A 13,549-nucleotide genomic window follows, 5' to 3' on the forward strand; every position below is an offset into this window, starting at 1 on the left:
CACACACACACACACACACACACACACACACACACACACACACACACACACACACACACACACACAGACATACAGACACAGAGACACACACACACACACACACTATCCAGCCCCCCTCTCTCACCTGGACCACATGCTCCACACAGATGGTACAATCTGCTACACACACACACGCACGCACGCACGCACACACAGACACGCACTTACACGCACTTACACGCACACACACACACACGCACGCACACGCACACGCACACACACACAGACACACACACAGACACACGCACACACTGTAACAGAGTAGAACAGTCTAGACAAGCAGCCGCACAAAACCAACACACACATGTTCATAAACACATGTTTACTCTACTCCAAACAGACTGTGGGTGGTGGTGCAGTCAGAGACGGTGGAAAGGGATCCTGGAGAATCTTTGGTACAGTAGCTACAGTATGGCTGTTATTTAACAAGTGCAAGTGCATGCCATGCCATGTGTGTGTGTGTGTGTGTGTGTGTGTGTGTGTGTGTGTGTGTGTGTGTGTGTGTGTGTGTGTGTGTGTGTGTGTGTGTGTGTGTGTGTGTGTGTGTGTGTGTGTGTGTGTGTGTGTGCGCGCGCATTATGTACAGTGTGTAGAGTGCCAGGCCTGCATACCTGCATTACAAATAGGGTCGCGTCTGCTCATGGTTGATGACTGAGTGTGTGCGTCCATGTGTGTGTGTATGTGTGTGTGTGTGTGTGTGTGGTATTATAAAGTTATGGTGGTGTGCATCAATGTGAGGGTGTCTGTGTGTGTGTGTGTGTGTGTGTGTGTGTGTGTGTGTGTGTGTGTGTGTGTGTGTGTGTGTGTGTGTGTGTGTGTGTGTGTGTGTGTGTGGTATTGAAAAAGTGTGGTGATGTGTTCAAGTGCGTGTGTCTATGAGTGTGTGTGTAAGTGTCTGGGTGTGTGGTTATGTCCAGTATTGTAAGGGTGTGGCAGTCTATTTTGTCTGTGCATCTATACAGTATATGTGTATGCATGTGTGTGTCCGTGTACTGTACGGTAGCGCGCGGCGCATCTGGCTTCAAAACCCCGAGCCCAGCCGAGACACTTCCTCTCTGCTTTCAGCATGCGGTTCTGATCGCACTTCAAAGGAGCTTCCTCCTCCGCTAAATCACCTGGCCAACCCCCCATCTATCACACCAGCAGCAGTCTTATATAACACTGAGGAGCCTCGTCAGGGGAAGAGGAGGGAGGGAGGAGAGGAGGAGGAGGAGGAGGAGGAGGAGGTGGAGAGGAAGACAGGAGAGGGGAGGAGGGAGAGGAGGAGAAGGGTGAGGACAGAAGAAGAGAAGAGGGATGAGGAGGGTGGAGGAGAGGAGAAGAGGGGAGGGAGAGGAGAGAAGAGGAGAAAGAGCAGAGAAGAGGGAGGAAGAGAAAGAGGAAGATGAGGGAGGGAGGAAGAAGATAGAAGAAGAGGGAGGAGGAGATAGAAGGAGGTGATGGCGGAGAGTAAGAAGTTGCGATGGATATTGAATGGAAGGAGAAGGGGAGAGAAAAAGGGAAGAGAAGAAGGGGGAAAGGAAGAACGAGAGGAGAAGAGAGGGGGAGAGGAGGTGGAGAAGGACGGTAAGGAGGAAGAGGGAGAGGAGAAGGAGAGGAGAGGAAGGAGGAAAGAAAAGGGGGGGAAGAGGAGAGCAGATGAGATGAAGGAAAAGAAGGAGTGGGGGAGGAGGTGGAAGTTAAGAAGGAGGGATAGGAGAAGACGAGAGGAGAGGGAGGAGTGGAGGAGAGGGAGAGAAGAAGAAGGAGGTGGAGAGGATGAACGAGGGAATATGGAGAGGGAAGAGGAGGAGGACAATGAGGAGGAGAGGAGAGGAGGCTGATGAAGGGATGGAAAGTAGTAGATATTGGTATCAGTATCGGCACCAATACTTGCTCATTATACTCCTAGTCGTCAAACACCGATTACAAAGCACCAGCTCAAGATTCAAGTTTCAAGTTTCAAGAATTTATTGTCATTGTTAAAAAGGCAACGAAATTGTGTATGGGGTACAATACTTAGTAGCAGCAGGTTTTCAAGTTAAGTGCAATAAGAGGTAAAAGTGACACCAGGGCTTGACCCCCCCAGCCCCCCCATCCCACTTAAAGTGCAGCAGAGATTAAGTACATAATACTCGACACCCCCTCCTCTCTCTCTCTCAAACATGCGCGCGCACGCACGCACGCACACACACACACACACACACACACACACACACACACACACAAGCTCATACATTTACTAACGTTTAAATCTACATGGAAATGTACAATAAAACAAACATCACAGGTGGAAAGAACAAGGCTGTGCATTTATTTTCATGGCATGTTGGGCGTAAAAGTATTGGTATCGGTACTCGGTACGGGCAAGTACATACATTAATGTACTTGTACTAGGGATGGCACAAACCGCACCGAAAACCGAAACCGTACAATTCACACACATACCGAACCGAACCGTGCCATCCGTCGCAAACCGCAATTCATGTACTGCCCAGAATCAATTCAATAAAGACGCTTTTGCACACCTCTGTAGTTGGGCAGGTGCGTTGGATGTTATCCCAGCCGGGTTGTCAGTCAAGTGTAAAGAAATCCCGCACACTGTCCATTCCACCAACAAACTTTAATACAACGTTTCGGTCACCCGACCTTCTTCAGGTTGAATGGACAATGTGCAGGATTTCTTTACACTTGATGTACTGCCCAGAAAAGTATGTAAAACAGACATTCTAGGAGTATCTTATCCAGTCTCTCTGATTAAAACATTTGCGTATAAGACCAATCAGAGGATGACACAATTAAAATCACACCATTTTCACATTACGAGCCTATACAATAATCCTATTATAAGCCTATACATCACTTTATAACTGCAGTTATATAATTGTTTAATATTCCCAGTGCATAATTTATCATGAACTAAAAAAAAGAACCGTAGAGAACCGAAAACCGTGACCTTGACACCGTGATATGAACCGAATCGTGAATTTTGTGAACCGTACCACCCCTAACTTGTACGCGTATTGGTTTTCAAAAAAGGGCTATCGTGCATCCCTAATGGAAGGGAGAGGAGCAGTAGATGGGACGCAGAACAGAGGAGGAGAAAAGAAGGGAAAAGGAAATGTGAAGAGGGAGGAGGAGAGGGGACAAGGGGCTTATGTAATAGCCCCATCAAGGGAGGAGAAAGGAGGGAGAGGAAGAGGAGAGGAATAGAGGAGAAAGGCGGGAGGGAGAGGAAGAGGAGAAAAATAAAGGAGAAAGGAGGGAGGGAGAGGAAGAGGAGAGGAATAGAGGAGAAAGGAGGGAGGGAGAGGAAGAGGAGAAAAATAGAAGGGACGAGCAGTCCAGAGAGAAGGGGGGAGAGGGAGTTGAAAGCAGAGTTGGGCAGGGATATTTTTTTTATAAAAAAAGAACCTTTGGAGTTTGGAGAGAGAGAGAGAGAGAGTGAGCGCGCGCGCGCGTGAGAGAGAGAGAGAGAGAGAGAGAGAGAGAGAGAGAGAGAGAGAGACCCCAATCTGGAACGCATCCTTATCCCTGCTCTCCTCTCATACTAATATGTGGAGGTTCCCTTCGCCTTTGAAGTCCAATACACACATTGTGTCTATATAAAAAATAGATTAAAAAAAAAAATCTGACGACACACTTTGCCAAGTTGGCAGAAGCGCATCTAAGCATGCACATGTGCGCACACATGGCCAAACACAGACACACTCACACTTGGGAAATAAAAAGTGTTCTCATATAGGAGAATGCACTAGCCAGCCAAAGAATAAAGACAGCAGTAAGCTGGCCAAAAGTCATGAAGTTGACAACTTTTTCTGCATACTGTAAATTAAATTTAGTGAATCCAGCTCAGTACCCTGGCTGGCTCTCGCCTGACCTGTGTAGTTCCACACAGCTTCGTGAGCTCCACTACTCTGGGAGAGAAGGCATGGCTTTATAAATAATTCGGCCACCAACAAATTCTTCCAAAAACGTTTTCTGTTCATCTCTAAAGAGTCAATATTGTCTATAATATGTCCTGTGACTCCTCAATGCGAGCTGCCACTAATTTTTTTGCCGTCAATTTTCTGGCTCGAGACGTACAGTAGCATTCCTGTAGTGTCCCAGACCTCTGTGTGTGTGTGTGTAGTTCCACCAGGGGAATCCAGAGCTACACACACACACACACACACACACACACACACACACACACACACACACACACACACACACACACACACACACACACACACACACACACACACACACACACACACACACACACACACACACACACACACACAGAGGTCTGGTGAGAACCAGGCTACTAAACATCAGTATAGGCCCTGAATAGGTTGCCTGGTTAACACCAGACCTAATCACAAGTGAGATCCAAAGGATTGTGTAGAACTAAAGGCAGTATGGGAGTTCCCAGGCTACTGAATAGGCCCATCAATGGGCCCATATACACTACCAAGAGCCTACTACCAAACTCCACAAAAGCACCACACAATAGAAATCCGGCAGGTGTCTACTGGCCATAACGTAACACTTGGACCCACCATGTGAATCATGTGGCGGAACTCTTCCTCTGTGACGAAGTGGTAGTCTGCTCCATTCTCCTCCCCAAAGTAGGGTGCCCTGGTGGTGTGGCACGCACTGTGGCAGCACAAACAAACAAACACACAAACAAACAAACAAACAAGGGGAACAAAAACAGTCAATTTGTATCGAAGGGGCCAAGACATTTCAGGATTTCTATGTTCCCAATGACATTCTCATCTGATGGGCCAAAATGTACCAAAATGTAAGACTTCTCAACCTTCCTGCCAAGTAATAATATCCTGCCAATGTAATAAGGCAACAATTATTACATTGGCCGGAAATTATTACACTGGCCGGTCTGAAATGCACGTTTTTTAATTACGTTGGCAGTGTTATTACTTCGTCAGGAAGTTATTACGTTGGCAGGAAGTTATTACGTTGGCAGGTGTTACAGTTCCAGCCCAGGCTTGGGTGACCTGCCATCACACAAATGAGCATGTGGCAGCCAATGGCCCCCAAGGAGCACTGTGTGGAGATGGAACTGTACCATGCTCTGGGTACCTCATCAGTGGCACTACTCGAAGACTCAAAACATCTGCAGAAACTCTGAAGGCCCTTCTTCTTTTTTCAATAATTCCCAACATCATTTTTAAATGACATTACACACCCTATTTAAAAAATAAAGACTTGAGTAATTGTCAATGAGTCACATTTGGCCACAACAATGATGATGACCATGTCAGATTCATGACAACTCCTGGAAAAGCTCTCCAACTACAATCTGTCAGTGGCCAATTTATGGAAGCTGAAAATGTGACCTATTGCTGTCCTGACCTTCAGTAATGGAGGGACACGGAGAGCACGGTTGCACAGGTTAACAACGGCACAAGACTCACCATTAAAAAATAATTTGACAAATAACTACGCCCATAAATGTCAGGTGTGTTCTATGCATGTACAGTACAGCAGGGGCACATGATAAACTGTGTGTGTGTGTGTGTGTGTGTGTGTGTGTGTGTGTGTGTGTGTGTGTGTGTGTGTGTGTGTGTGTGTGTGTGTGTGTGTGTGTGTGTGTGTGTGTGTGTACATTTTATGTAAAATCATTTAAAATCACTACGCTATAATCGTGCACCTGCATATGTGCCAAGTGAGTGTCCAGCATACCCTACCCCCCACACCCTGTGCTAAACACACACAAACACACACGCACACGCACACACACACACACACACACACACACACACACACACACACACACACACACACACACTAGTCCTCCCACCCCACCCCAACTCTTACATCTCCATTAAGTTCAACTTGTTACTCTTCACGAGCCATAATTTAGATTTATGTAGCGCCTTTACTGTACGCTGCAGAGGAGTGGCCATATGCTGCTCCTGAACAATGAGGAGAGGGAGCGGAGCAGGAGACAACTGGTACCTCTTGGAGACAGTAGACATATTGGGGCACAGGGATGGGGGGGAGAGAGAGAGAGAGAGAGAGAGAGAGAGAGAGAGGGAGGGAGGGAGAAAGTAAAAGGATAGAAGAAAGAGAACCAAAGGAAGGAAGAGGGGAGAGGGAGCAAGAAAGAAAGCAAGAGAGCAAAAAAAAAAGAACAAAGACAGAGAGAAAGAAAAGATGAGAGTGAACACGAGAAAGTAGGGAATATAGACAGATAAAGAGAAAGAAAGAGAGAGAACTCAAGTCAAGTGTGCAGGTCACAGAAAATATGCGGAAGTGTCAGAAAGCCTTTTTTATGCATCCAATGGCGCTAAAAGAGAGCCGTGAGTGAGTGGCGTTGGATGGTGGATTAGGCAGGGGACAGAGGGCAGGGCTGAGGTTGCATGTGGCCACCGCTACACACCTGACTCGCTCCCCTGACACTGCCACTACGCCATATTGACCACCTCGACACCGGGAGAGCTGAGGTGAGGAGAGGTTAGTACGGCAGGAAGCACACAAACACAAACATGCACACAAACACACACCCACACAAACATAAAAAGTCAAGGAAACACATACACTCACACATGCATGCACACAGACGCACACGTGCACACACACACACACACACACACACACACACACACACACACAGACACACACACACACACACACACACAGACACACAGACACACAGACACACACACACACACACACACACACACACACACACACACACACACACACACACACACACACACGCACACGCACATTGCCGCCTACAGCTTTGGCTGGGCCCAGGACACAGTTATTTTAAAGGGCCTCCCCACCTAATGCAAACAATGTAATGAGAACCCAATTCTAGGCCCCTTCTCTTCCTGGGCCCGGCACAACTGACTCCTTTGTCTTCCCCTGTCGGCTTCCCTGCAAGCGTATACACGGACGCACACCCACACTTTACTTACTCACCCGTACGCAAAGTAGTCGCTGTACTCCTGGCACAGCTTGTGGGCCAGCTCCCTCTTGCCGCAGGCCTGCGGGCCGGTCAGAACCAGCATGGGGTAGGGCGTGTCCAGACCCGGCAGAGTGCTGCACCACAGGAGAGGGGGATAGAGAGAGAGAGAGAAATGGAGGGAGATGGGAGAGAGGGAGAGGGGGATGGAGAGAGAGAGATGGAGGGATAGAAAGATGAGAGAGAGAGGGGTGGAGGTGAAGAGAGGGGGGAGGGGCACAGGAGAGGAGGAGAGCGGGAGAGATGGTGAGAGAGGAGGATGAGAGAGGGGTGAGAGCCCCATAGGAGAGGAGGAGAGAGGGATGGAGAGAATGAAAGAGGGAGGAAGAGAGGTATGGAGAGAGAGAGAGGGAGATGGAGGGAAAGAGAGAGAAGGATGGAGAGAGAGAGAGAGAGAGAGAGAAAGAAAGAGAGAGAGATGTATGTGAAGAGAGAGGAATGGACAAGTAGAGAGAGAAAGAGGAAGATGGAGAAAGGGATAGAGAGATGGGATGGGGAGGGAGGCATAGAGAGGGAGAGATAGAAAGATGGAGAAAAGGAGGGATGAAGAGAGGGAGAGAGAGAAATGGTGAGAGACAGAGGGTGGTGAGGTGTCACACATCACAGCATGGCTGACTGGCCACTGACCTTCCCCCTCATCGCACGCACAGGAGAGAGGGAGAGAAAGAGAGAGAGAGAAAGAGAGAGAGAGAGAGACACAGAGAGAGAGAGAGAGAGCAGGGCACACACACGTGCACATGCAGTCACTCTCTCGCACACACACATACTGTACAGAGACACATACCAGGCAGCGTCCACCTGCATTGTAATCAATGCATGGTATTAACATTCTGACAGCGTACACATGCTTTTTTTTCTTTCTCTGCATGACTTCACTGTCGAAAAAGGGCATGACCTCGCAGAGGGATTCTGCTGACTTCACGCAAAAAAGGGCTCAATGACATTCAGTACTGTACTTTTCTGTGCTAAAAATGCACTTACAGTGTCCTGTAGTAGTTGAAGTTCAACTAACTGTTGGGAAATACCGCCTTGAATACCACATTTATGCACATGGCATTGAAGTGTATTTTACATTGCATTACATTACCCTTAGCAAACGCTCTTATCCAAGGCGACTTACAGTCATATTAAAGATCAACATTAACTGGAAAAACTTAAACTATAAAAATCTGCAGGAGATATCACCTTATCCATTATGTCTTTTTAATGATAATACATTAAATTAGGAACTGGCAAAGACATGTATATTTTAAAAGTCATAAGTTTTGACCTTTAAGTACAGGGTATTCATGATCACAGCCCCTGGAGCAGTGTGGGGTTAGGTGCCTTGCTCAAGGGCACCTCAGCCATGGAGTGGAAGGGTGGGAATCGAACCTGCAACCTTCTGATCTAAAGTTCACCTTAACCACTAGGCCACGGCTGTCCCCTAGAAGTTTTAGGGGGCAAATGTGTTGGGGAGAGCAGGGAACCCTGGGTTTACCTGTACTCCCTTGAGGTCACATTGAATTTCACACTCAAGGTAGCCTGGCCTTAGCACCGGTAAGAAACGAAAACTACTTTCACCCCTGCAGATGACTCATACCCCTGCCTTTCACAACTTCCAGTCTATTGGAAGTTTGCCTGACCAGGCTTTGTCTTCAAGCTTTGGTGCACCTGCTAGGCCACAAGCACATTACTGTTGATTTCATTTTGACGATAAGGTAACAAGCTTATTTCACATTGGCAAAAAATAAAAAAGTCATTGTTTATTTGACTTGTGCAGGTTTGGCAACTAGCCAAAGAAGGGTTTGTTTTACAGGTTATGTACCTGCTGTTTATTAGATTTGCAGGTTAGGCAATTAAGTTTTATTTGATTTAGTTTGCAGGTAACAGGAGGTAACAAGTGTTGATTGTTTTGTTTGCTGGTTGGATAGCAGGTTGTTACTGTTGGTTTTATTTATATATTTATTTATCTTTTTATCTATCTATGTTTTCTTTGGCCCACACAAACTAGAGTCAGGTGTTAAATGATTTTGGGCACGGTGACTGGAGCCGGTAGACAAAATGTTTAATATCAGCTGTGTGGACGTAATGAGGTTAAAGTCGTATCAAGTTACAATCTCCATTACCAGAGCGGTTTTAATGAGTTGCAAATGGGGGTTTCTGTTATTTCCAGCCTGCTAGACAGGTCTTAATATCCTTAGACTTATCTCCTACGCATGCTGCTGCACTACACCACAACCTCCCACACAAGTTTATAACTCACATAACAAGGCAGGGCTATGGACACAGCTTAATGCAGTTCTTCATTACACAGCTCCGAGAAAATAATTAAGAGAGTTAATTAAGTTCTGAAGTCCTGACCGAAATTGAAAGAGTGGAGCAACCTCCATCTATTACCTCCTTCCAAATAAGTCTGTCTGCCTTTAATAAAGCCTAATTTATAATCTTTCACCAACACTCGATCAATTTACTGTAACGCAAAACATAAAATGCTACACACTGAGACTGCAGCCATGCTGGAAAAAAAAAGATACAGCATAGTAATCAATAACATTGCTTATTGTGGGGATTCGCATGGGAAGTTGGGTTATTAGAAAAAAAATCTGTTCTGTCGATGTCCTGTAAAATCTAAAAGGAAAACAACGCAAATATTGTTTTGAATAGTGTTGGTTCCTGTCTAAAACCCGTGTCTCACTCAATCAGCAAGCATACTGTTCTAAGAATATTAATCATGATTTTGAAAAATATGTCCAACCATTTGAGAAAACAGAGCTAAGACAGATTGTGTGCATCCCTGTATAACTCTTGTCACACAAATGAGCAGTTAATTTCTAGCTAATGTGATTAAGTCTGTGCAGTACCTAAGCCGTGATGTATTTGGTAATTACACAATCAAGCGGAACAAAAACTCGGTGTACCTAAGCACACCACAACATTACGGCAGGGTCTTTGATACAAATGAAAATGGTACATTAATGCCTTTTAGGATATCTACAAATGTACTGTATGTCCTGTACATACAGTACACAGTATAAAAACGTTGACAGGGCCTCGAACTTTGAACAGTTATCTCCTTTTTCTGGGATGTAATTTAAACTTTACCAAACAGAGTTGTGGTAAAAAAAAAAAAAAGAACACACAAAGGATATCATGAAGCCTGATTAGAAAGGGCACTTTAGGCGTTGATCTTGAAACAAGACAATATTTAAAGAAGAAAGAAAGTAAAAAAAATAATTTAAAAAAGCGTATGTAAAGAGAGGTTAGCATCTGTGGGAGATGAGATATATGTGAAGTGTGGAGTAAAGAGCGCTCAGTGCGAGCCTAATGAGGCCTCCCGTTGGTCGGGGGCTCACCTACCTGTCCAGGATGACCTGAGGCTGCATGAGGCGGTACACCTGGTGCATCATGTGGTCCCGCGCCGCCACCACCTCGGGCGGAGGGTCATACTTATTGACAGAGGACACCTGCAGGGGGTGCAGATGAGAGCAGAGGAGAGGAGAGGAGAGGAGCGTGTGGGGGAGTGGAAGAGTTGAGGGGATAGAGAGAGGGGGGGTGAGGGGGGTTAAGGTTGGGGATAGGGATGAGAGGGAAGATGGCGAGAGGCAAAGGGCTTAGAGTGGTTTTAGGCATGAATTTGGAAGAGGAGTAGTTGAATGGTAGGGGGTTGAAAGTGGAAAGGGTTTTTTTTTACAGTTGGGGAATAAAGTAAAGTTGAACAGGTAGAAATATAAGGTGGAAGGAGTGGAGGAAGGGTAGTGAGGGGGGTGCGAAGAGTTGAGACGAGGGGGGTAGACAGACCACACACAGCAGGTGATGGGAGAAGTGTGATTAGGGTGAAGAGGAAAATGTAAGGAAGGATAGGGGGGAAGAGGAGGAGGGGGGGGGGGAGGAGAAGAAAGAGAAAAAGGACATTAGGTTGGTCGTGCCTTGTGGACTGTCATGGCCAACTTCATGCCGACTGAGCCCCCCGGATTTCTCATTCCAGTGCTGATGAGACTGAGAGAGAGGGGGGCGGGGGGAGGGAGAGAGAGAGAGAGAGAGAGAGAGAGAGAGAGAGAGAGAGAGAGAGAGAGAGAGAGAGAGAGAGAGAGACAGAGACAGAGACAGATAGAAAGACAGATATAGAGACAGACAGAGAGAGAGAGAAAGAGAGAGAGAGAGACAGACAGACAGAGAGAGAGAGAGAGGAAGGAGCCCTGAGGCCAGCCATTATCCACCACCTTCCTTGCCCTGTTAAATTAACTGAGGGAAAAGTGGGAACTTTGTAGAAAAGTCTAAACCACGAGCGAGCAATGTCATTACCCAAAGAGGATTAAGCACGGCTAGAAGGACTGATAGGTGAAGAAGAAGAAGAAAAAAACATACTTCAATGGTGTGCAGAAAAAAAACTTGTACATTTTCGGTAAGTCCTTCAACACCTTGAAACATTGCAGTCTGCTTCAGCAACACACTGGGTGTCCTGATAGTAGAAGGGGTTGTATCTTTTTTTCACAAAAGTAAACTCAAGAGTGCAAGGCAGTTCAAGGGTATTAATGTGTGACATCTTCTGAAATATTACAGCACTGTTAGGATGTGAGGGAGGGAAAGAGTGGTTTGATTGTAGCGAGCATTTTTTATGAACACAACTTAGACAAGCCCTTCGCATCTCCCTTGGAGAAAAATGTTAACACAATTTGGCCGGACCAAATGCTCAAAGATAATTGCAGTCGCGATAGACAGGATATACGACCTTTCACATGAGGTTTCCTCTCATGTTCATAAAGAATGAGCAAGAACGCATACAGGACTCAACAGGCAGTGTCTTCTTCTCTGAAGGGCACTATCAGAATGTAGAACAAAGGAAAATACGTACTCCGCACTTCAACTGAATTACATTACACTTAGGTGACACTTTTATCCAAAGCGAATAACCAATATTTACAGGATATTGGTTACAGTCCCCAGAGCAGTATGGGGTTAGGTGCCTTGCTGAAGGGCATAACATATCCCACGCATACAACAGAATATGTTGAGGCACATTTCAGCTATGAGTATTCGACTTTGAGTATTGTCCATGCATGCACAATTTTAGCCTATTCATTTTTTAAACATTGAGTTCAACCTACGACTTCATTCCATATTTTGATTTTGACCCACTGTGAATTGCAGTTTGACATCCCTGACATAGACCATGGGTTATGGGGTACCCGTGGTATGACAAGAAGGCTTAGGGGGGTACACAAAACAGTACAAAAAGGTTGTGAAACACTGCAGTAGAATACAGTACCTTCTCCTCTGCTGTAACCCTCTGCTCATCTAAGCCTGTCAGGTGCTGAAGCAGGAAGATCACAGCCAAGCGATAGTCCGGCTGATCCTGCCAGACACAGAGATAGGGAGAGATTGCAGGGAAGAGATGTCAGGGAGAGAAGTTTGGAGAGGTCAGGCTTGGTCGTGATGACTGTGGATATGAAAGAGGAAGTGGTGAGAGCTAGGGCTCGACTGGCAATCTAGCATAGCGGGCATCTCCCGGTGGGCCCCGCACCCTCGTGGGCCCCTATTTTCAGAAAAGTTCAGAGGGTGCGGGGTCCACTGGTGAGTCAGTTCTCCGACGCTAATAATGAGGGCCCCCTTTCAGTCAAATGTGCCCGGGCTCTATTTCTCCCCCAGCCCATCCCTGTTGAGAACCCTAAAGTCTCAGGTCTCAGCACAACTATCTTTCAACTTGTAGGGCACACTCAACATTCAACTTTCTATTACTATGGATTCCAAAACTTTTCTAACATTCCATTCCATTGCTTTTTAATACAAATCTCTCATAACTGCATGATGGTTTTGAATGGAACTTCATTGTCAGCCCGCTCAATTGAATCCATTGTTTGTCAAAACAGCTGTGGATCGAATCCAACAATGCTTGCTGCCCAGCTGCTGTGTGTGCATGAGTTCAAAAGATGGCATTCTCAAATTTAAAAAGTAAGTTGAAAAGTTAAAAAGTAGTTTGAAACAAATATAGCCTTTCACACCTGGACTGGGTTCCTCTTCAGATTGAGCTCTCGCAGCAACTGCAGGTCATGGACATGGGTGGCCTCTTTAATCTCACTTATCTGGGTGGACGGAAATCAACACAGAGATGGATAAGGCAGAGACATGCATGGATATACGTATAACCGGCCATCTGGGTACTTTGTTTGAGAATGTGCATTACCCCCTTTTATGGGGGAAAACAGACCGAATGTCTCATTAACTTACATGCAACATCGGCTAGCCTTAATGAATGCAGTCTATGCTTCAGCCACGGCAGTTTGGCTATATTATTTGAACAGCCAACAACACAACACGTCTTTGGCATGTTGGGCGTGAACAACGCTAGTCTACAGGTCCCTGTCTTTCGTTTATTCTTTCCCAACACCACCAATTGACTTGTATTGGCTTTTCCCCCAAAGTTTTCCCCCAAAAAGGGGCGTAACGCACATGGCACACGTCACATCGTTTATACGTATACTGTAGAACAAAAACACCAAGTAAGATTAATGTTTTTATCCAAACTGATGTGAAAATCTATATAATCATCTATATAATCATGTATATATA

At 46.0% G+C, this 13,549-nt stretch overlaps 1 protein-coding gene across 3 annotated transcripts in view; it reads right to left on the minus strand.

Moving 5' to 3' along the window:
- Positions 1-13,549, minus strand: part of lrguk (leucine-rich repeats and guanylate kinase domain containing) — a 45,058-nt gene that overhangs the window by 21,466 nt on the left and 10,043 nt on the right. For all 3 annotated transcript variants that reach the window (XM_063218021.1, XM_063218020.1, XM_063218019.1), the window contains 5 exons: positions 12,982-13,062; positions 12,249-12,335; positions 10,340-10,446; positions 6,958-7,077; positions 4,563-4,659 (listed from right to left, as the gene is read on the minus strand). In XM_063218021.1, the coding sequence (XP_063074091.1) occupies positions 4,563-4,659; positions 6,958-7,077; positions 10,340-10,446; positions 12,249-12,335; positions 12,982-13,062 (492 nt within the window). The remainder of the gene's footprint in view (positions 1-4,562; positions 4,660-6,957; positions 7,078-10,339; positions 10,447-12,248; positions 12,336-12,981; positions 13,063-13,549) is intronic.

Source organism: Engraulis encrasicolus, chromosome 15, assembly GCF_034702125.1.
Source record: "Engraulis encrasicolus isolate BLACKSEA-1 chromosome 15, IST_EnEncr_1.0, whole genome shotgun sequence".
Lineage (NCBI taxonomy): Eukaryota > Metazoa > Chordata > Actinopteri > Clupeiformes > Engraulidae > Engraulis > Engraulis encrasicolus.